Source organism: Prionailurus viverrinus, chromosome F2 (assembly GCF_022837055.1).
Source record: "Prionailurus viverrinus isolate Anna chromosome F2, UM_Priviv_1.0, whole genome shotgun sequence".
Classification (NCBI taxonomy): Eukaryota; Metazoa; Chordata; class Mammalia; order Carnivora; family Felidae; genus Prionailurus; species Prionailurus viverrinus.
In genome coordinates this window covers 34,390,799-34,414,929 of record NC_062578.1, presented here as the reverse complement: position 1 = coordinate 34,414,929, position 24,131 = coordinate 34,390,799, and the positions used below count along the sequence as shown (strand labels likewise).

Here is a 24,131-nt window from a genome sequence, read left to right as displayed (position 1 = left end):
TCCATCCATGTTGTAAATTGCAAGATTTCATTTTTTTTATGCCTGAATAATATTCCGTTGCATCTACACCACATCTTTATCCATTCATTTAGCAATGGGCACTTAGGCTGCTTCCTTAGTTTGGCTCTTGTAAATAATGCTGCAGTAAGCATAGATGTACATTTATCCTTTTGAATTAGTGCTTTCATATTCTTTAGGTAAATACCCAGTAGTGCAATTGTGGGATCATAGGATAATTCTATTTACAAATTTTTTTTTGAGGAACCACAGCTCCTGGGTGGCTCAGTTGGTTAAGCGTACAACTCCTGATCTCAGCTCAGGTCTTGATCTCAGGTTGTGAGTTCAGGCCCCATATTGGGCTCTGTGCTGGGCGTGAAGCCTGCTTAAAATTTTTGAGGAACCTCCATACTGTTTTTCACAGTGGCTGCACCACTGCATACCCACCAACAGTGCATGAGAGTCCCTTTTTCTCCACACATTTGCCAACATTGTTGTTTCTTGCGTTTTTTATTTTAGCCATTCTGACAAGCATGAGGTGATACCTTATTGTGATTTTGATTTTGATTTCCCTGATGCTGAGTGATGTTGATTTTCCTTTCATGTGTCTGTTGGGTTCTGTATGTCTTCTTTGGAGAAATGTCTTTTCATGGCTTCTGCCTGTTTCTAAATTGGATTATTTGTTGTTTGGGTGTTGAGTTGTAGACAGTTCTTTATATATTTTGGATACTAACCCTTTTTATCAGATATGTCATTTGTAAATATCTTCTTCCACTCAGTAGCTTGTCTGGTTTTGTTGGTTTCCTTTCCTGTGCAGAAGTTTTTTATTTTACTGCAGTCCCAATAGCTTATTTTTGCTTGTTTCCCTTGCCTCAGGAGACATTAAGAAAAATGATGTGGGGGGCTCTGCCTGGCTCAGTCTGTAGACCTTCAACTCTTGATCTCAGGATCGTGAGTTCAATCCCCACATTGGGCATGGAGTTTGCTTAAAAATAAATAAATACAGTATTTAAAAAAAAAAGAAAGAAAACTATTGTTACAGCTGTTGTTAGAGAAATTACTGCCTGTGTTCTCTTCTAGGAGTTTTATAGTTTCAGGTCTCACATTTAGGACCTTGATCCATTCATTTTGAGTTTATTTTTGTGTATGGTGTAAAAAAGTGGTCTAGTTTCATTCTTTTGCCTGTTGTTCAGTTTTCACAACGCCATTGTTGAAGAGACGGTCTTTTTCCCATTGCATATTCTTGCCTCCTTTGTCAAAGATGAATTGACCATATAATTGTGGATTTACGTCTGGTCTCTCTATTGATCTGTTTATCTGCAATTACTCTACTGTCTTGATTACTACAGCTTTGTAATATAACTTGAAATCTGGAATTGTGATACCTCCAGTTTTGATTTTCTTTTTCAAGATTGCTTTGTCTCTCCTAGGTCTTTTATGGTTCCATACAAATTTTAGGATTGTTTGTTCCAGTTTTGGGAAAAATCCTGTTGACATTTTTGTTAGGGATTGCATTAAATCTGTAGCTTTCTTGGGGTAGTATGGACATTTTAACAATATCTGTTTTTCTAATCCCATGAGCATGGAATATCTTTCCATTTGTTCGTGTTGTCTTCAGTTTCTTTCATCAATGTTTTATAGTTTTCAGAGTACAGGTCTTTTACCTCCTTGGTTAAATTTATTTCTAGGTATTTTCTTCTTTTTGGTGCAATTGTAAATGGGGTTGTTTTCTTAATTTCTCTTTCTGCTGGTTCATTATTAGTGTATAGAAATACAGTGGATTTCTGTACATTGATTTTGTATACCGCAGTTTTGTATACTGCAATACTGTAATAACTGAATCCATTTATCAGTCTGGTAGCTTTTTGTTGGAAACTTTAGGGTTTTCTGTATATAGTATCATGTCCTCTGCAAATGGTGAAAGTTTCACTTCTTCCTTACCAGCCTGGATGTCCTTTATTCCTTTCTCTTGTCTGATTGCTGCTGTGGCTAGGACTTCCAGTACTATGTTGAATAAAAGTGGTAAGAGTGGACATCCTTGTCTTGTTTCTGACCTTAGTGGAAAAGCTCTCAGTTTTCCCCCATTGAGTAATGATGTTAGCTGTGAGTTTTTCATATATGGACTTTATTATATTAAGGCATGTTCCCACTAAACCTGCTTTATCCATGAATGGATATTGTATATTGTGAAATGTTTTTTCTGCATCCATTGAAATGATCATTTGGTTTTCTGTTGTAGACTCTAAGTCTAAAGTTCTCACTTGGTCAATGAGAGAGTGGGACACAGGATGAAAAGCGAGAGATGGCTAATGTCCGGGAAAAGACAAGAGCCTTGAATAAGGGTCCTTGTTCCGTATTTATTAAGATCAGAGGGCTAACAAACATAATGGGCGTGCACAAAGAGACAATGAATCTGTGAACATTAACTCAGGGGCATGAAGGGAAAGGGGTTTTGAATATATATGGTGTTTGGGGTTTGGGTCAATATAAAACAAAATCCTGGCACCGAGCAGATGGGCAGATGGTTGTTAACAGCAGACAGGAGGCACCATGTCTGTTTATCTTAGCTAGCCTAGGGGATAAAACTGGGCAAATAACCTCAGGGTTAACAAGGCACCTTTTCTTTTGCTAATCAGCTCTTCTCTGGGCATCAATACCCACAGCGCTGAGGTCTGTAGCCCTATTTACCTGTTTACCAAACTTGGTCCTTTCCTCCTGTGAAAGCATCTTTCTACTATAGTACTAAATTGGGGGGCATTTTTGCCATGAATGCCTAATCTTGCTTGCCTCATATACCTTTGTATTGGGGACCTTTGCCGCCCTCTCTGTTCTGGGGGCCCTGGCCCCTCCCTACTTTATTCTGGGGCCTTTGCCCCTCCCTTCTTTATTCTAGGGGTCTTACCTTGTTTACCCAAACTTGGGTGAGAGCACCCTATGGCTTTATAATTCTTTATGCCTTGCTAACCCATTGGTGCAAGCCCAGGGAATTTCTAAGCTTATTCCCCACAGTTTTCATCCTTTCCTTACTGATGTGATGTATCAGATTGGATGATTTGCAGATATTGAACCACCCTTGCATCTTGGGAATAAATTTCACTTGATTGTGGTGAGGGTTTTTGTTTTTTGTTGTTGTTGTTTTTTTCATGTATTTTTGGGTTCAGATTGCTAATGTTTTGTTGAGGATATTTGCATCTGTGTTCACCAGAGATATTAGCCTAGGGTTTTCTTTTGTTGTGTCTGGTTTTGGTATCTGGGTAATAATGCTGGCCTCACAGAATGAATTTGGAAGTTTTTCTTTTGTAGTTTTTGGAAAAGTTTGAGAATAGATATTAACTCTTTCTAAATGTTGAGTAGAATTCACCTATGAAGCCATCTGGTCTTGGGCTTTTGTTTGTTTGGCATTTTTTGACTAGTGATTCAATTTGCTGATAATTGGTCTGTTCAGATTTTCTGTTTATTGAATTTGGGGAGATTATATTCACTTCTTCTGGGTTGTCTAGTTTGTGGGTATATGATTTTTCTTAATATTCTCTTAAAGTCCTTTGTATTTCTAAGGTGTCAGTTTGTTCTCTTTCACTTCTGATTAAAAAAAATTTTTTTTTTAATGTTTATTTTTGAGACACCCACCCACCCACCCCCGCAGTGGGGGAGGGGCAGAGAGAGTGGGAGACAGAATTCGAAGCAGGCTCCAGGCTCTGAGCTTGCAGCACAGAGCCCAATGTGGGGCTTGAATTCATGAACCGTGAGATCATGACTTCAGCTGAAGACAACCGACTGAGCCACCCAGGTGACCCTGTTTTATCTTTACAAAATGCCAGCTACTTACTTCAGTGAGTCTCCTGTTATCTTATTAGTCTCTATTTCATTTATTTCTCCTCTGATCTTTGTTATTTCTTTTACTAGCTTTCAGGGTGTTTTTGTTTGTTTGTTTTTTATTTTTTTGTTTTTGTTTTGATCCTTGAGATGTAAAATTAGGTTTTATATTAGGAGGTTTATTTTTGCTTATTTAAATGTAGGAATAGATTGCTCTGAGCTTTTCTCTTAGACCTGCTTTTGCTGCATCCCATAAGTTTTGATATGTTGTATCTCCACTTGCACTTGCTTCAAAGTATTTTTAAATTTTTCTTTTGATGTCTTCTTTGACCTATTGGTTGCTCAGTAGCATGATGTTTAATCTCCACATATATATGAATTTTCCAGTTTTCTTCTTGTAATTTATTTCTAGTTTTATACCATTATGTTTGGAAAACCACCTGATATGATTTCAGTTTTCTTAAGTTTATTAAGACTTAATATATGATCTTATGATCTGGCTAATATGATCTGTCCCCAGTAATGTTCCATTGAGAAGAATATGTATTCTCTTGCTTTGAGATGGAATGTTCTGTATATGTTAAGTACATCTGGTCTAATATGTTGCTTAAGGCTTATATTTTTTAATTGCTTTTCTGTCTTTGTGATCTAGCCACTTATGAAAGTGAAGCTTGAAGTCCCCTACTATTACCATATTGCTATTTCTGCCTTTAGGTCTGTTAATACTTGTTTTATATACTTAGGTGCATAAATATTCACAAGTATTATACCTTGTTGGATTGAGCCCTTTATCATTATGTAATGACTTTGTCTCATTATAATCTTTGTCTTAATGTCTACTTTATTTTATGTAAGTATACCTTTCTGTAGTTCACATTTGCATCAGATATCTTTTTGCACCCTTCACTTTCAGTTTGTGTCCTTAAAGCCAAAGTATGTCTCTTGTAGGCAGCAGCATATAGTAGAGTCTGATTGCTTTTTTTTTTTTTAATTTTTATTTTTTAACATTTGTTTTTGAGGGAGCAAGACAGAGACAGTGTGAGTGGGGGAGGAGCAGAGAGAGAGGGAGACACAGAATCCAAAGCAGACTCCAGGCTTTGAGCTGTCAGCACAGAGCCCGATGCAGGACTTGAACTCACGAACTGAGAGATTATAACCTGAGCCGAAGTCAGATGCTTAACCCACTGAGCCACCCAGATGCCCCTTGTTTTTTTTTTTTTTTTTTTTAATCCATTCATCTACTGTCTTTTGATTGGAGAATTTGGTCTATTAACATTTAAAATAATTATTGTTAAGTATGAATTTACTATTGCTATTTTGTTTATAGTTTTCTGGCTGTTTTGTTACTCCTTTGTTGCTTTCTTCTCTTGCTCTCAGCCTTTGTGATTGATGATTTTTTTGTAGTGGTATGCTTAGAATACTTTCTTTTGTGTGTGTTTAAGACTTACACAAAACATTTTAAGAGTTATAATAGCTGTCTTATTCTGACAGTGCTGAGATACACCAAGCAGGAGCAGGAACAAAGGAGAGGAGTGGGGAGGATGGTGAGTTGGGCAGGGGAGAGCCCCTGGCTGGCTGCCAGAACATTGTAGCAGGAGGAAGTCCAAGTGTCACTTCAGTTCAATTCAAGGAGCAGGTGCCTGGGAACTGAGCACCTTGATTAACAATAATGGCTGGAGCTCATCTTACAAGTTATAAGTTACAGGAGAGTTGGCCAGAAAGGACAACAGTCACATCCCCACTCTGTCCCCACTCCTGGCCCTTGGAGACCCTCACATTGCCCTATGCTGGAACTCGGGGGAGGGAGGAGGGAATTCCAGAATGAAAAGCAAGAAAGGTGTTGTTTCAGCGTCGAACAGTGAGATGGAGGATCATGACAACATGTATGTCCCCCTGGACCTTTCCTCTGCTGGTGCAGCAAGAGAAGGCAGAAGGGCAACCTGCTCAAGGAATCTGTTCAGATTCTCTGTGATTGGCTGTATGAGCACCAATACAATGCCTATCCTTCAGAGCAAGAAAAAGCATTACTGTTCCAACAAACATGCCTATCTACACTACATGTTTGTAACTGGTTTATCATCACTTGCTGCAGACACTTCACTGATATGCTGAGAAAAGATGGCAAAGATCCAAATCAGTTCACAGTTTCCTGCCGTGGGGCCAGGATTTCTGAAGTGAGCTCTGTGGAGTCAGCAATGTGCGTCAAAAACTTTATACCATCTCTAGCAGAGAGCTCATTGCATTCCTGTACAGCTGGACCAAACCCATCCCCAGGGAGGTCACTGTCCCCAAGCTGTCATCCCCAGGATCAATATTGGCCCGTCCATCAATGATTTGTCATATGATTGTGACTGCATTGAAAAACATACCTTTCTGTCTGTGCCAGCCAGTTGCTATGGAACAAAACACAGTTATACAGGAAAATACAGCAAGCAGCTTTACAGACAACCTCCCTCATTTGCTGAAAGGACACATGTAAATCCAGACAAAGTACAAATATACAGAGTGGTCTTTTCAACACTCCTCCCCTACTGCACTGAACCTCAACTAGGATTTTAGTGGATTTCAGCTTCTAGTGGATGTTGCATTCAATTGGGCTGCAAATATGGTGCTTCAGGCAAAATTTACAGCTTAACCCTTTTTCAAACGAAACAGTTTTCACAAATGTTATGATTTCCGGGTTGATGGGAAAAAATAAATCGCATTATTTTACAACACACACACATACGCACGCACAAACATATATGTATATGTGTATTCTAGTTTATTTTTAGAGAGAGCGAGCACTCGTGCATGCCTGCAAGTGAGGGGAGAACAGAGAGAAAGAAAGACTCCCAAGCAGGATCTGCACTGTCAGCACAGAGCCTGATGCAGGGCTCAGTCTCAGGAACCATGAGATCATGACCTGAACCGAAATCAAGAGTCAGACACTTAACCAACTGAAGCACCCAAGTGTCCCTATTTCATATATTTTTTTAACTAATATTTGACATGGGATTGCTGAAATGAAGCTTTTTGTTACTGAGCTGTCTTCAAGGAAATACAATTAATCCAAGAACTCTAAACTCAAAGCTACTGTAGAAACAAAGGATTTAAAAAAAAATATTTCTTGGTAGGTTATTCATAATGTAAGATGGTTATCCAAATCACGTGATTTTATTTTTCTCTCTCTCCTCCCTTCCCTTCTTATTTTTTTCCAGACTGCAATACTTAGAGAAACTATAGTATCTTCTCATTTTCATGTGGAACAGGATGCCCACATACTAATTAATAAATTTTCAGTTTTTTTCTCAAGCATGAATCTTGATTGATGCCTTTTTCCATTATAAAATGAAGTATTTTCCTAAAAAAAAAAAAAAGTTACAACAGTCTATTTGAAGTCGAGAGCCACTTAGTCAAAATGTTTTCTAAAAGCCTTTTTAAAGTTTATTTCTTTATTTAAGTAGTCTCTAAACCCAACATGGGGCCCAAACTCATGACCCTGATATCAAAAGTCACATGCTCCTCTGATTGAGCCAGCCAGGTACCCGTAGAATGTCTTCTAAAGTTTTATATTTTTACACTTCCTCCATATTTTGTGTTTTCAGTGTCATGATGTCATGATTTATTTCTTTTCATTTTGTGTATTCCTCAACAGATTATTGAATTTACAATTATTTTTACTTTCATACTTTAATCTTACTAGCTTTGTAAGTGATTAACCTAGCACCTTTGCAACATTTGATTATTCTGTATTTTACTATATTTGCCTTTACTTATGAGATTTATACAGTTGATCTTTGAACAACACAGGGGTTAGGGGCAGCAAACCCTCCCCCCCATGCAGATGAAATCTGTGTATAACTTTTGACTGTACAAAAACTTAATTACTACCAGCTTACTAGGAAGCCTTAATAATATAAGGAATTAACACATTTTAAATATTATATGTTCTTATAATTTTTATAATATTCTTATATCTTTATAATTAAGTAAGCTGGATAAAAGAGAATATTATCCAGAAAATTATAAAGAAGAGAAAATACATTTACAGTACCATACTATAAAAAATCTGGGTATAGGTGGACCCATAAAATTAAAACCCTTTTGTTCAAACTGTGTTGTTCAAGAGTTAATTCTTAGGATGCCTGGGTGGCTCAGTCGGTTGAGCGTCTGAGGCTCAGGTCATGATCTCACAGTTTGTGAGTTCGAGCCTTGCATTGGGCTCTGTACTGACAGCTCAGAGCCTGGAGCCTGCTTTGGAATCTGTGCCTCCCTTTCTCTGTGCCCCTCCCCTGCTTGCACTCGTCTGTCTGTCTGTCTCTCTCTCTCTCAAAAATACAGATTAAAAAAAATTAAAAGAGCTCATTGCATTCTCATGTTTTCCTGTTACCAATTAGCACTTTTGTTTCAGATTATTTAAAGAAGACTCCTTAAGATTACCTGTAAAGCTGGTCTTGTGGTGATGAACTTACTTTGGTTTTGCTTATCTGAAAAACTCTTTATTTTTCCTTCAATTCCAAAGGACAACTTTGTTTGGTAGACTATTCTTGATTGGCAATTTTTTTTTCTTCTACCACTTTGGATATGTGCCACTTTCTTCAGATTTGCAGTTTCTTCTGAAATATATGTTCATTCTTGTGTGAAGGGTTTCCTTTGTATATAACAAGTTGCTTTTCTTTTGCCACTTTTAAGATTCTTTAGTAGTAATATGTCTTGGTGTGGGTGTCTTTGGGCTCATCTTATTTGTAACTCTGCTTTCTTTATCTGGATATCTGTTTTCTTCCCCAGGTTAGTGAAATTTTTAGCCTTTTCTTTCTTGAAATAAGTTTTCTGCCCCTTTCTCTTACTCTTCTCCTTCTGGGACACCTATAATATGAATGTCAGTCTGCTTGATATTACCTTGTAGGTCCCTTAAGCTGTCTTCACTCTTTTTCATTCCTTTTTGCTGCACTGATTAGATGAGTTCCACAGCCTTGTCTTAGAGTTCATGCATACTTTCTTCCATTCCATCTAGTCTGCTGTTGAATCTCTTAGTTACTTTTTTTTTTTTACTTTTTTTTTTTTTAACATTTATTTATTTTTGAGACAGAGAGAGACAGAGCATGAACAGGGGAGGGTCAGAGAGAGAGGGAGACACTTAATCTGAAACAGGCTGCAGGCTCTGAGCGGTCAGCACAGAGCCTGACGCGGGGCTCGAACTCACGGGCCATGAGATCATGACCTGAGCCGAAGTCAGATGCTTAACCGACCAAGCCACCCAGGCGCCCCTCTTAGTTACTTTTCAGTGTAGTTATTGTCTTCAGCTCTGTGACTTCTCTTTGGTACTTTCCTGTATTTTCAAAATTATCACTTTTTTCATTCTTATTAGCTTGGTAAGCTAGTAAGCTTGGTAAGCACCTTTATGACCATTATTTTGGACTCTTTATCAGGTAATTCACTTACTTCTGTTTCATTAAGGTCTTTTTCTGAGGTTTTACTTTGTTTTTTGTTTGTAGCATAATTCTTCTGTTTTTTCCCCCTTGACTCTGAGATTTTTATGCATTAGCTAAAACAGCTATCTCTTCCATTCTTGAAGGAATGGCTTCTGTAGGAGAAGCCATTGTAGCTTTATTTAATCCTGCCCTAGTTCTTAGCTGTCCCTCAAACCTTTGTGATTATCCAGGCAGCTTTATTCTTAGTGGCTCCTAGTAGTTGAGGTTGTGCCAAGACCTGTCAGTGTCCTAAGAGGGAGGATCTCAGTCAGTACCTAGAGTCAAACTGATTGGAAGCCAGACCCTAGGGCAGTAGCTTTTAAAGTATGCCAGTATCCCTTTTTCAGGGGGAAGACTGGGAGTTGGGCTTTCTGTCTGCTCCCTTTGTATTGAGCTCTGGGGTGATAGCTAGTTAATAACTGTTTCTTTGTTTGCTACCATTCCATTGAACCCCTGAGCACAAGCCTTGCTGACCCTCAGAACCAGGCTGTTAGAGTGGGTGGGGGGCCTGGTGGGCTATATTTCCGTTTCCTCTGTGTTGCAGCTGCAAAACCCTGTGAGCCAGATGCCTACACAAGCTGTTTTCTTCAAGACATTGACAGTGTGGGATGGGACAGAGAGAGAGTGTAAAAATGCTGCCTACCAACCAGCCTCCTTAGTCTCTGTGGTTGGCCCCAAGATATGTTTTTAAGTAGAAGCCTGTAACTCAGTCCATAGCTATAAAGATAAGCCAATAGGCCTCTTTAACAGAATAACTGGGGATGTGTTTTGGTCTGCTGTGCCCTGGTTTGGGGGTGGGGGGCTGCGGCGGCTTTGGGAAAAGCCTGTTAAGAACTGTTTTAGTATTTGTTGAAATCCTATTATGCCCGCACATGTAAGCCCCGTTGGCCACCAGAGCCAGGCAATCAAGTGGCATCCCCTAAGTGGAAGTTGCAAAAGAAGCTGGGGTACTAGAAGTGTACATATCTTTTTCAGTTGATCCCAGTGACCTGGAGCACAGCAGAGGGAGAGCACGATGATTGCACCTTTCCTCCGAGGACTCTGGAGGAAATTGTTGAAGGCCTCTAGATATGTATTAAATTAGATGCTTGTCCTTCAGGCTGAAGTTTTAAGATACACAAGTAAGCCTTTTTCACAGAAAGTGTGGGTACTTCTCAATTAGTTGCATTTGTGCTAGGCTCTGGGGTGGGCGAATTTGCACAAACCCTTTAAGAACTGTTTTTGGTTACCCATATATAGTCTTGTAGATCTCATGGATGTGAACTCCATTCACTTTCTAAGCTAGATGTCTGGAGGCTTGTCTCTTGGGTGTAGTTCTTAAAAGTTGGGGTACCTGATGTGGTTTTCAAATTCTCTTCAGGGAGAAGCTTGGGATTGTGAGTTCCCTTCTGATTGTGGGTTAGCATACCACAGTTGGGGTTTATAGCAAGATTTTGTTTCACCTCTCCTCATTTTCATGTGGATTTTTTTCCCCATTTGTGTAGTGTGAAGGAATCACTCAGCTAATCTTTGGGTTTCTTTCAGAGGAAATGGTTTGACTTGTAGCTGTAGATTTGGTGTGTCTGTGAGAGGACATGTGTTCAGGATCCTTCTACATTGCCATCTTGAACCAGGCCCACTGGGGACTGCTTTAGAGGCTGCCTACCACACCAGATTCAGAAAACCTTATTAATGATGTTAAGTATTTCTGATTTTATTCTAAAAATTTTTAATGTTTATTTTTTGAGAGAGAGAAAGACAGAATGTGAGTGGGGGAGAGGCAGAGAGAGGAGACACAGAATTCGAAGCAAGCTCCGGGCTCTGAGCTGTCAACACAGAGCCCAGTGTGGGGCTCGAATTCACTAACCATGAGATCATGACCTGAGCCAAAGTTGGATGCTCAACCGACTGAGTCACCCAGGCACCCCTAATTTTTTCTAAAGGTTATAAGAAACCATGAAAAAGTTTTAAACAGGGAAATTATTTGATCAGATTTTTGTGCAAAAAATAACTTTGTCTAGGACCAAGAATGGATAGGTTAGAGTGTATTCTGTACACCGGATAAGTGATCATTGCTATAGCACAGGTGAGAAATGTAGTAGTTTGAACTTTAGTGGTAGCCATGGAAATGGAAATAAGTGGATGCATTCAAAGTACATTAAGGATGCGAACTTAGTGGACCTAAAAATAGCTTTGATGTGGAAGTTGAAAGGAAGGAGTCGAGTTAGTTTTTCAAGTTTCTGGCTAGAACAACAAGATAGATGGTGACGCTATTTGCTGGAATAGGAGGACAGAAGCAATTTGGAGAGGTAAAGAGGGAGATGAGATGTTTTGGGCTAATTAACGTGACTGTCATGAGATAGCCAAGTTGACGTATAGAATAGACAGTAGTTTGATAGGTCTGGTGTTTACCTTCTGAAGTCTGAGCTGGAGATACAGATTCAGGAGTCTTTAGCATATAGTTGTAAATGATGACATGGTAGAGGTTGAAAGTACTTTCTAGTAAGACTAGAAGAAGGCCTAGTACATACTATGGAGAAATTCCAACATTTAAGAGGAGGAGGAGCTGACAGGAAATTAGGAAGAAAACAAGGAGATATGGTAGGCACACATTCCTTTCTATCTAGTGATGAGTTTGTATTTTTGAATTCCTTCTAGCTTGAACTTAGTATAATCAATGTTGAAGAAAAGATCTATCTAGGACATAGCCTGCTTCTTTGGTTGAATAAATATTTTTTGGGAATTCATTATATGAAAGGCATTGTACAGAGTATTGGAGGTGCAAAGTAAAATGGCACATTCTAACTGTCTCAGAGTCTCACAAGTTGTTAGTGTCTTTAGGGGGCCACTGAGTCCTGATTCTTTTAATTGACTTTTTTTTAGTTCCAGAAACATGATTTTTATCTATTTTCTCACAGATGAGCAGAGAGCTGCTTCACATTAACCAAACTAGTAAAAGAGTACAACTGGTAAACTGTCACTTCATTAATTTACAGTAAGAAATATAAATGTCAGCTGCCCAATACTGCATTTTCTCCCCTCTCAGAAAGCTAGAATATTATTTGTTGAGCATGACATCAGCATGAGAATGAACACTGTAAATGTATAGTTTTTTCAAGTTATAATAATCTCTGCAAACGTTTCTACCTTGTGATACATCTGCAGTAAAAATAGGGAACTAGGAGACTTACTGATGAAATCTTAGTCTTTTCCTTCTTTTTCTAAGTATCACTACCACCATACACACTCACTCCCCATACCCTGTGTCCCTAACCCCATCTTCTCCTTGGTAAATATGAATTAACTCAGAAAATTAAATGTTAAAATTGTAACTTTGTCAAATTCAGTTTTCCTATTTTGCTGTTTTGTTTTGAATCCAGTTTTGTGCAGTATCTTGAATATTCATGCTCAAAAAAGTAAACAAAGCACTCAGCAAATTGGAGTGTGTTGGATTCCTCATTCCTGTCCTACATCCTTATGAGAAGTTAAAATATGGGTCAGATGTGAGTCATGAGAGAGACTCTAGAATGGCTACAAGGTTTTTTGTTGGCTTTTTTTTTTTTAACCTAAACATCTGGAAGAATGGAAACTCTAGTTTCCATTTACCCTGAAAAGGGAAGTTGTAAGGTGGGTAAAGTTAAAGGAAGCAGTAGCTGTTTTAGCTTATAAATGTGAGATGCCTGTTGTACTTCATGTGGAGGTAGATGTTGATGAAGCTGCTGGATGCATGATTCTGAAATTCAGAGGAGTCATCCAGACTTCATATTTTGTTTGTATGTTTTTAACACATTGATGGTATTTAAAGACATGAGATCACCAAAATGAAACAAGTAGAGAAACGATCTGGGACTAAGCCCAGAATATTCCTGGCTAGTGAGGAACCAACCAAAGCAAAGGAGCAGTTGCTGAAACTGCAGATAATGATAGTAGTATCCAAAAGCCAAGAGGAAAGTGTTCCAAGAGTGAGAGAACACAGCAAGTGCTGAAGAAAGGGGCTGGATAGACTAGAAAGAGGCATGAGGAAATTGAGGGTGGTGGTGGTAGTGGATATTTGCATTATCTTGATTGTGGTCATAGTGATGGTTTTATGGGTTTATATGCATGCTTTAATGAATTGTACATGTTAAGTTTGCGATTTATTTTATGTCACTTATGTCTCAATAAAGTTGCTTTAAAAAATTAAAGAGCCGTTCATGGCTTTAAAAAAAAAAAAAAAAAGAAATGATCAGCTGTCCAATACTGTTGATAGGACAAGGAAGCTGAGAATTCAGAATTGACCATAGGAAATAGCTGCATCCTGGGTTACCTTAACTAGAACACTGTCAGTGGAGTTGTGGGGATAAAAGTCATTTGTGTGAGTTCAAGAGTGAATGGGAAGAGAGGAAGTGGAGACAGAGCACAGGCAACTTTTTTTTTTTTTTTAATATTTATTTATATTGAGAGAGTGCACTGACGTATACAAGCGGGGAGAGGGGCAGAGAGAATCAGACAAAGAATCCCAAGCAGACTCCACACTGTTAGTGTGGTGCCTGACATGGGGCTCCATCCCATGAACCATGAGATCATGTCCTGAGCCGAAATTGAGTTGGAAACTTAACTGACTAAGCCACCCAGGCGCCCTGAGTAGAGACAACTTTTTAAAACTTTTGCTGTAAAGAGAAGTTAGAAATGAGACTAAAGAGAGAAGTGAATTCAAGAGGAAGTTTTAATTTTTAAAAGAAAATCACAACTTATAAAGATAGTATAGCTTGGCTCATACCAGTGGGAATGAATCAACAGAAAGGGAAAAAATGATACTATTTATGTGAAAGAGAAGAACTGTTGTAGCAAAGAATTGGTGGAGTGATGTCCATATATATACTCTTTCTTTACCATTGGTTTTGAGAATTCTGGCCATAATTATGAAAATTAATTTATAAATATGTTTGAATATGCTCTTTATTTTATTCATTGTTTAATTAAAAAACTGGGCTTTGTGGATCACTTTTGAAGATATCTTTAAAAGCCATGTACATTTTTTATGTGTAGTAATCACCATATTTGATAATATTCATCTCATCTGTTAAGATTGGTACTTATATGTTAGAATCTTATATTTTATTTCATGCAGTTACAATATCCATGCCTCCTCAAATGAAATATAGATCTGGGGTGCCTGGGTGCTTCATTTGGGTGTGCATCTGACTTTGGCTTAGGTCATGATCTCACAGATCATGAGTTCAAGCCCCGCGTCAGGCTCTGTGCTGACCGGTCAGAGTCTGGGGCCTGCTTCAGATTCTGTGTCTCCCTCTTTCTCTGCCCCTCCCTGCTTGTGCTATGTCTCTGTCTCTCTCAAAAATAAATAAACATTTGAAAAAAATTTTTAAAAATGAAATGTAGATCTTATAATGCAGCACTTACCAGCATAACTGTGATTGTTAGATAAGTTACTATCATTAGCCTTAGCCATTGTTAAGAAACTTTTCTTGAAAAAGGATATACTCTCCCTATAAGGTAACTTTGTGAAATAGTTTCACTGAAGAATTTGATAGATAAATTTTGAGCTTCCAATATTCTTTTTCTTTTAAGTTGATTTATTAATTTTGAGGGAGAGAGAGAGGGACAGGGAGGAGCCAGAGAGAGAATCCAAGTAATCTCTGCACTGTCAGTGCAGAACCTGATGCACGCCTCAAACTCTAGGAACTGTGCCAGACCATGACCAGAACCAAAATCAAGAGTCGGACGCTTAACTGACTGAGCCAACCAGGTACCCCTGAACTTCCAATATGCTTAGGATTGATTGCTTTGGGGGTAGGAGAAAATTGATGTGATTTTTTTTATTAATGTAATTTTTGCTAGGAGTAGCTGTTCCTGCAAATTTTGTGTTTGATAACTCTGACCATAATTGTTTCCATAGGTGATGGGAAACCTAGGAGCTTTCAAAAGAAGCCTTTTATTCTCAGCCTTATCTTATTTGGGTTTTGAAGCATATCAAGTATTTTCCCAGGCTGCTGTGGTTCATGCCATAGCCAAAGGTAAGCCTAAGCTAAACATGTGGACTACTTAGAGTTATTTATGTTTTTTATATTTTGTTAATGACTTAGAGTTGTTTTTGAATAGGTAATGAAACTAACATTGTTAAAGGCTGTATTATTTTCTGCTTTTCTCTACTTGTTAGTCTGATAATATATATGTGTATATATGTATATATATGTATGTATCTGTGTGTGTTATATCTGTGTGAATATGTATATATATCTGTATATATATATAATTTCTCCTAGCAATTAGAGTTCCTTCAGTGAGAAATACTCTATTAATACTTTGTAGTTTTATGGGACCCTTGGGGTAAGAATGTTTTTTACATTTTTAAACGGTTGAGGGATTTGTCAGGGAGAGATATATATACCACAAAGACTATATCTGGCCCTTATGACACAATGATTTGTTTGTTTCCTTAATTCCAAGGTATTACACTCTTCTTGGTATAGTTAGGAAAAGCCCAATTACTTTGAGGTAGAAGTATTTTATTTACCAACAATGCAATTTTGTACTAAATATCAAGTAACTGATAGAAAAGTAAAAAAATTCCATCACATTTTTTATTTGGCATTCTATAGATAAGTAAACATAGACTTGCCATATGTAAAAAATTAAATGTAATTAAACCAGTTGTGTATGTAGAGAGAGCCATAATTTCAGTATATTAGGAAAAAAAACCCTTTTTTTAATGTTTGTTTATTTTTGAGAGAGAGAGAGAGGGAGTTGAGGAGAGGCAGAGAGAAAGGGAGACAGGATCCAAATTGGGATCTGGGCTGACAACAGAGAGCTTGGTGTGGGACTTGAACTCATGATCCACAAAACCATGACCTAAGCCAAAGTTGGACACTTAACTGACAGACTGCCCCAGGTGCCCCAGAAAAAAAACTTTTAATTTATGGGTTAAACCTTTTTATTTTTTATAGTCCCCACCTTTTAATCATCAAGAAAGTGACTGGGGAAGGAAGCAGAGATTTTATTTTGAATAGATGTTCTTTTTAAAGTTGTGATAGATGAAGAATTTGAGAATATTAGCCAAAAACTACTAGTTATTTATTGATTTCATTCGCCCATGACTATTCTTATCTTTAAAAGAGCAAATAATTGAGAATTACTATGTTTTTGTTTTATCTTTTCCTTTTTTAATGGATAATTTTTATGAAGGATAAAGTAGAGGATTTGATTCCATAGACTTTTCACCCTAACCTCAATTCTCATAGAAACCTTGTAAAGTAGTTAGAACAAAAGTGTATTATGACATGATAGTTTTTTAAAACTTATCCTTGAGAGGTGTTGCAGTTTTAAGATTTTTCTGTGTGTGTGTGTGTGTGTGTTCGTATTCCATTATGGTATTTAAAAAAATTTTTTTTTAATTTATATTTATTTATTTTTGAGAGACAGAATGAGACAGAGCATGAGTGGAGGAGGGGCAGAGAGAGTAGACCCAGAAGCTGAAGTAGGCTCCAGGCTCCGAGCTGTCAGCACAGAGCCCGACGTGGGGCTCGAACCCACAAACTATGAGATCATGACCTGACCTGAAGTCGGACGCTTAGCCGACTGAACCACCCAGGCGCCCCTGCTATTTTTTTCAAAGTGAACTCTGCCCAAGGTGGGCTTAAACTTAGGACCCAGATATCGTGAGTCACATTCTTTACTGACTGAGCCAGCCAGGCTCCACCCATTATAGTATTAACTTTTGAAAAGAAGCTCAAAGTTAAAATTTCTTCAAAGTCAAAGTGTCGGAGCAGAAATGAGAACTTTAATCAATTTTTTTTCATCTGTCACAGTTTCAGTGTGTTTTAGCACCATTTCCTTACAGAAAATTAGTGCAAATTTGTAGTGCTTCCCTGAGCAACAAAATATGGCACTTTGAGAGGCAAAGCTGAAATTAATTTTAGCTTTAATGGTAATAGCCCCTTTTTTCAAAGGTGTTTTTATTTAAAATTACTGTGTATACAGTAGATTAAAAAGAACATTTTAATGTGCTAGACAGCTTGTGAGGGTCGCACAAACTGGGTGTGGTCTTGCGTAGCCACAGTAGCTAGCTGGCAGGGTGGGGTGGGGGAGGAGAATTAGGGGTTTAGTGTGTTAAACCTGTTTCTTTATGCCTCAAAGAACACTGATGTGGCTTTTTTCCCCATTCTCTTCCTCTACTTGCATGAGACAACATGAGCTGGGCTGGGGGAATCTTGTGGGCAAGCCAGAGGCCAGGCACCATAGGAGTGATTTTCTTTTGCCTAGGGATGGCTCTGTGTCCCTGCCAGGTGGCATGCATCTCCTTTAGGGACAGCTGGTCCTTCAGTCCAATCTCCAAGATTATAACTGTCAGGTGTGAACTTACTAAGAATTTCACTTCAGAGGAGACAGTTCATCACAATAAGATCTCCATTATAGGAACTGGATCAGTTGGCATGGCCTGTGGTATCAACATCTTATTCAAAGGCTTGAGTGATGAAGTTGCCTTTGTGGATGTTGATGAAGGCAAACTGAAGAGTGAGACAGTGGATCTTCAACATGGCAGCTCTTTCATGAAAATGCCAAATATATTTTCCAGCAAAGATTACCTTGTCAGTGCAAACTCCAACCCAGTGATTATCATAGCAGGTGATTGTCCAGGAAAAGGACAAACATGCCTTGATGTAGTCAAGAGAAATGTGTCCTTCTTTAAATTAATGATTCCCAATATTACCCAGTATAGTCCCCAGTGCAAAATGATAGTGGTTTCCAGTCCAGTGGATATCTTAACTTATGTAGCTTGGAAGTTGAGTGCATTTCCCCTGTTATTGGAAGTGGCTATATCTGGATACTGCCCATTTCTGTTTCTTTATTGGGCAAAGGCTCGGTATCCACTCCAGAAGTTGTCATGGATGGAGTTAACATTGCTGGTATCCCCTTGAAGGATCTGAATTCAGAAATAGGAATGGATAAAGATCCTGAGCACTGGGAAAATGTCCCCAAAGAAGTGATAACCTGTGGTTCGGAGATGTTTAAAATGAAATGTCATACTAATTGGGCTGTTGGCTTATCTGTAGTTAATTTAATGGAAAGCGTTTTGAACTATCTTAGGAGAGTGCATCCAATTTCCACCATAACTAAAGGCCTCTATGGAATAAATGAAAAGGTATTCCTTAGTGTTCTTTGTATCCTGAGAGAGGATGGTATTGCAAACGTTCTAAAAATAAACCTGACCCCTGAAGAGGCGGTCTGTTTGAAAGAGTGCAGAAAAGCTCTGGGAAATACAGAAGGAGATCAAGGTTTAAAGTTGTTTAAAACCACCCTTATGAAGTTATTGATGGAGAGATAGTAGTTATAGGATTATATATCAAACTTTTGAATAAACTTGAATTCATATATGTGTATATATAGTAGTTGCTATTTGGTCTAAATGTATGATGTATGTGTTTAATGTGTTATAGAAGTTCTGGGTCTTTTCATCCAGTATATACCAATTCTTTCATTCTGGCTGGATTTTGTATTCATTTATATGCTTTTTTAAAAAAAAAGTTGTAACTTCCTGTACAAATGTAAAAATAAAAGTATTTACAAACAAAAATAGCTCTGTTGATTCCAATTCTAACACCAAATAAAACCTTGATTTGACCTTGAAAAACAATTTTTAATATTCTAAGGTGTAACTTATTCTGAAATCTAAATGTATTGTCTTTATTACAGATTTTAATGAAAGCTGCCTTATATTTTAGAATCCTTCCTGTGTTTTCAAGCATATTTTGAGCACTTAGAACGTTGATACAAAATATGGAGTATGGATATTAGCCTACTTTGATTTTCTTTAGCTTTGTTTTCTTACATAAAATGTCATTTTATAATTAGTTGATTGGCATGCTCATTATAATTTGTGAGACTAGGCCATAGCCCTTGGGGAAAAAAAATCAATTATTGATAAAATATAGAGATCAGATTTTCTTTTAACTTGGAAAATGATTCATGTTCCTATAAAGTTTTAATTCCATCACTCCTTACAAGTTTTACTCTGTCATATATCTGACTCCCATTTGGTGTGCTGTGATCTTTGTATTTTTTAGGAAATGATCTTTAGAGAATTCTGCTCATCAAAACGTCTCTTTAGAGCTGCTTCACCATTGAAGCCAATTAAAATTTTTTTTCCTCATCAATATACTGGGATAAAATCCTATTCTGAAGTGAGATGTTTTTAGAAATTAAGGGTATATATATTTTTTTGAACTTTCATTTGGATGGGATTCTGGAACTCATTTTTAAAATGGTAATGTCTATATTTACCACAAGATAATGCAAATACCCACTTGGTCGTAATTGAAGAACTCCAGTAGAAAGTTTTTCATTATTTCCTTAAAATAGACAAAATTTAAAACTCCTAAAGATATGCTAATACAGTCACAGTACTCGTGTGTGTGTGTGCGCGCGTGTGTGTGTGAAAGTTCACTTGTAAAGTACCTAAAAGATAATTATAAGTGGCCCATTAATAAATAAAGATTCGTCATATCACTTCACTTGTCTCTCTTCATTTACCTGTATTGATTCCTCTTTGATGAATCCAAAGAACTGAGGCTAGTGCTCCTTCATCTGTGTTTCATTGTACTACAGCAGGGCATAAAGAGGTACTGTGCATCCAGTACTGCTTAGGCACAGTATTGTTGATGTGAAAAATTTGCCTTAAATTTTGATGATGTTGTTGCTACTTAGGGCCTTCTAACCCTAGAAAAATCCTAGAGTATCTGAAAAAATCTAGATACTCATTTGTAAGTTCTATAAGGAGAAACTTCTAGAAATAGAGCTGTTTTGCTTGCTTAGAGGAGTAGAGTTTTTGTCCAGATACCTCTCACATGGTTAAGAGTACACATACCAAGAAAAACCAGAAAGCCAAAATTTACTAACTTAAGTCACATCAGTGACATTTTTTTAAATTCTAAAAATTATCTTGTGCATATTCATTTTAGGCTAAATTTAAGATTTCATTGTACAGCTGAATTAATATCTCAGTTCACCCTGGATATTCATTATTAAGTTGAAAAGTAATTTACTTTAAAAGTGTAGTCCATTTTATAGAATATGTCTCTTTATGTCAGTAACATAGCTTATTTTTAAATATTTTCAGGAAAAGTACAGAGCATTAAACAAGTAAAAAAAAACCAAAACAAAACACAGCTGATTTGCAGATATGAGTGGTCTACAGTATGCTCCCACCCTAGTGCCTATGTGAGTCTGTAGTATCACAGTAAGTGCATTTTTTTCTTGTAAATTGCACACTGTATGATTTTACAAATTTCTGTTTAAGAATTAAAAACATATTTAAACCCTGGATATTATAGCTTATGGTACTATACTGTATAACAAAGAAATAGGAAGTAAGTGATTTAAGAAGTTAAGAATAGGGGAACCTGGGTGGCGCAGTCGGTTAAGCGTCCGACTTCAGCCAGGTCACGATCTCACGGTCCGTGAGTTCGAGCCCCGCGTCAGGCTCTGGGCTGATGGCTCAGAGCCTGGAGCCTGTTTCCGATTCTGTGTCTCCCTCTCTCTCTGCCCCTCCCCGGTTCATGCTCTCTCTCTGTCCCCAAAATAAATAAACGTTGAAAAAAAAAATTAAAAAAAAAAAAAGAAGTTAAGAATAGTGCACAAAAGATTTAAATCATTTTAAATTATTAACTTTATTTCTACATTCTTCTTTTAATTGTGTGGATGATGAGTTGAAGCATTCCTAGATCACGTTAAGGACAGTAATCTCTATCAGTCTTCTTGGAAAGTCTGAGAAAAATCAGTGAATAGATTTAAATATAGCTTTGCTATTTACACATACCATGTATACATTCAAATATGCCAGATCAGTATATTTAATATTGTATAAGTTTTGTGTGACAGCAGCTGTAACAAATTACCACAAATTTAGTAACCTTAAACAACATAGATTTATTATCTTACAGTTCTGTAGTTCAGAAGTCCCCAAAATGGCTCCCGGTAGATTAAAATCAAGGAGTCGGCAGGGCTGTATTTCTTTCTGGAGGCTTTAGGAGAGAATTCTTATTTTCAGCTTCTAAAGGCTTTCCACATTCCTTTACTGAAGACCCCTCTCCTCCATGTTACAAACCAGCAATCATTTCACTCTGGCCTTGTTTTCTTTGTTATACCTCATCTGACTTTCTTCTTCCACCTTCCTCTTCTACTTTTAAGGACTCCTGGGAGTATATTGGGCCCCCTGGCTAATCCAAGATCATTTCCTATCTTAAGGTTAGCTGATTAGTAGCCTTAATTCTAGTTACAAACTTAATTCCCCTTTGCCATGAGACCTATACATTTTTACAGGTTCTGGTGATTAAGATGTAGACCTTTTGGGGACCATTATTCTGCCTACCACAAATATTGACTAAGAATGCTAAGATTACTACTTTTTAAGAATCTTTGGGTTGTTGGGAGTGCCTGGCAGGCTCAGTTGGTAGAGCACACAACTCTCGATCTTGGGGTTGTGAATTTGAGCCCCAGCTTGGGTATAGAGATTACTTTAAAAAAAAAATCTTTGGGTTGTTGTAACCCAAATTTGGACAATCAGCCACTGATAAAAATACACAATAAAATGGAAGCAAACTTAAGAAAGTTAACCAGCCATGTGAATATCAAATTCTAACACCCAACCAGTTTGAGGTAGGATTAAAGAAGAATTTGCTAATTCATTTAATTTTTCTTAAGCTAGTTATAAGTATATCATGATGTTAACTTAGTAAAAAAGTACTTCATATAGTGTCAAATTCAGATTTTTTTTCTGGTCTAGAGCTTAATTTTTAAAAAAATTAAACCTCAAATACATTCTTATCAATTAAAGCATACTAAGGTAAATAATAAACTTAATTGAACATATTGAAATGTTGGCTTATTTGTAGGACTAAGTAATACTGTACCCTTATAGAAGACAATTCAGTATGTTGTTCCTTAGTAATAATTGGAATATCCTGAAATTCAAGCTTACTGTTTTTTTCAGGAACTAATCAACTTATTTTAGAGCATCATGTTGTCTATAAGGTTTGTATGTTTTGTAGTAATGTATAAACTAGTTAATGAATTGGTTGGTGTATAGTGCCAGTGAGGGTAGTTTCAGATTCTCTGTGTAGTTAAATTCATGTAAGTTTTTGATGACAGATTTGACTCTTTCTGTAACAGCATCTATATAAGTTAGATCATAGAGTTTAGTGAAACAGTGTGGTACAGTCCATTCAAATTAATAATTTTCAGTACTGGAAGTGGATATTACATCATCATTTTCAACAATGGATGGTATTTAGCAACAACAACAGAGAGTTTGTGTGTGTGGAGGGTAAGGGTACCATAACTTTCTTGCAGGAAATTGCATTTAAAAAAATATATTTAGTCAGTTCCACAATAAGTTTTCTATGTTTTTCTTTTCTCCGGTTTCAGTAAACACTTACTGAGATAGCTTCATTTACTTCTTTCTGCTACACTTAAATATAGGTTCTTCAGAATTTCTGATACTTCTTTATAGGTGATTTCTATATCTAATTTCTTTTTCTTATATATGAAAGTGTTTATGTTTCTTAGCATTATTGCCATCTGGCTTGGGAAGACCTACTTTATTGTGTCTTTTTCATTTTTAGTGTTCAGAGTTGAAGAAATTCTTGAACAAGCAGACTACCTATATGAGAGTGGAGAAACAGAAAAACTTTATCAGTTGCTGACTCAATACAAGGAAAGGTAGGCAATATATGATAGGCTTGGGTTTGCAGTTTCCTCCAAGTTTTTGTTATTTAACAATTAAGATGGTTCTTGGTGCTTGAAATTTTTATAATTTTTTAAAAAAATTTTACTGCAAAATAATGTTTCTTAGTGTTTAATTTATAGTATAATGTTTCAGTAAATGATTCACAAGTGCTACATGTATCTCAATGATTTAATAAAGGTGATTCTCCATAGTTATTCTAGTAGAATGTTGAAGTATTTTTTTTACATTTGTTATTTTGCTTTGGATCATATGAGGTAGTTGTTGTATATATGGTTATCTCATATATCTATGTTGTATATTTCTCATCTTTTTAAGTTAATTTCTTACTGGCAGAGGATATAAATGAATTAGGATGATCATATGCCACCATTGAATAGTATCTGTGTATCACTTCAAATTTTTTTTTTTAATGTTTATTTTTGAGAGGGAAAGAGAGTGCAAGCAGGGGAGGTACAGAGTGAGTGGGAGATGTAGAATTCGAAGCAGGCTTCAGGCTCTGAGTTGTCAGCACATAGCCCATTGCGGGGCTTGAACTCATGAACCGTGAGATCATGACCTGAGCTGAAGTCGGATGCTTAATGACTAAGCCACCCAGGTGCCCCTGTGTATCAATTTAGAAGCAGTTTTTTAGAGCAACTAAAAATGCCTCCTTTTTCCATTTTAAGTATTAGATTACATGTTTAGTCCAGAGTATCACTATGTAGTCAGTTTTGGGAAGGATTCAAGTGGAAGGAGATTCTACCCTATTAAATAGGTTAAATAAGGCTAAAATGGCATTGCCAGACCACATATTTACTTAATCTTCTAAGCTAAAGATACTGAGTCATTTTCAGCTACCTTTCTTAGATTCCCAAGACCAGTTTTCCACCACAACCCATCAATTTTACTTCCCAAATGTCTATAGGATCCATTTTTTCCTCTCCATGTTCCCCTTAGTTACTTGTAGGGGCTGGTTTGGTATTTTATAGTCATTTCAGTAATTACTTGAAAAGCAAGCTGTAAGATAGTTACCCCATATTTAATTACAGATATACAGTTGCTACCTTTAGTTTCAAAATTTTATGTGACTACCATTTTTTTAAGTTTATTTATTTTGAGAGAGTAAGTGAGAGAGAACGTGAGCAGGGGAGGAGCAGAAAGAGAGGGAA

At 37.1% G+C, this 24,131-nt stretch overlaps 1 protein-coding gene and 2 pseudogenes across 5 annotated transcripts in view; all 3 read left to right on the top strand.

Annotated features, from left to right (window-relative positions):
- The window catches only part of RMDN1 (regulator of microtubule dynamics 1), a 54,937-nt gene that overhangs the window by 3,377 nt on the left and 27,429 nt on the right, over positions 1 to 24,131 (top strand). For all 5 annotated transcript variants that reach the window (XR_007148473.1, XM_047841814.1, XM_047841813.1 and 2 more), the window contains exons 2-3: positions 15,139 to 15,256; positions 22,859 to 22,955. Coding sequence is in view for 4 of the 5 variants with exons in the window: in XM_047841814.1 (XP_047697770.1) it covers positions 15,139 to 15,256; positions 22,859 to 22,955 (215 nt within the window). In the remaining variant the exon portion in view is untranslated. The remainder of the gene's footprint in view (positions 1 to 15,138; positions 15,257 to 22,858; positions 22,956 to 24,131) is intronic.
- On the top strand, positions 5,632 to 6,445 carry LOC125156108 (homeobox protein TGIF1-like; annotated as a pseudogene).
- LOC125156105 (L-lactate dehydrogenase A-like 6A) lies at positions 17,305 to 18,831 on the top strand (annotated as a pseudogene).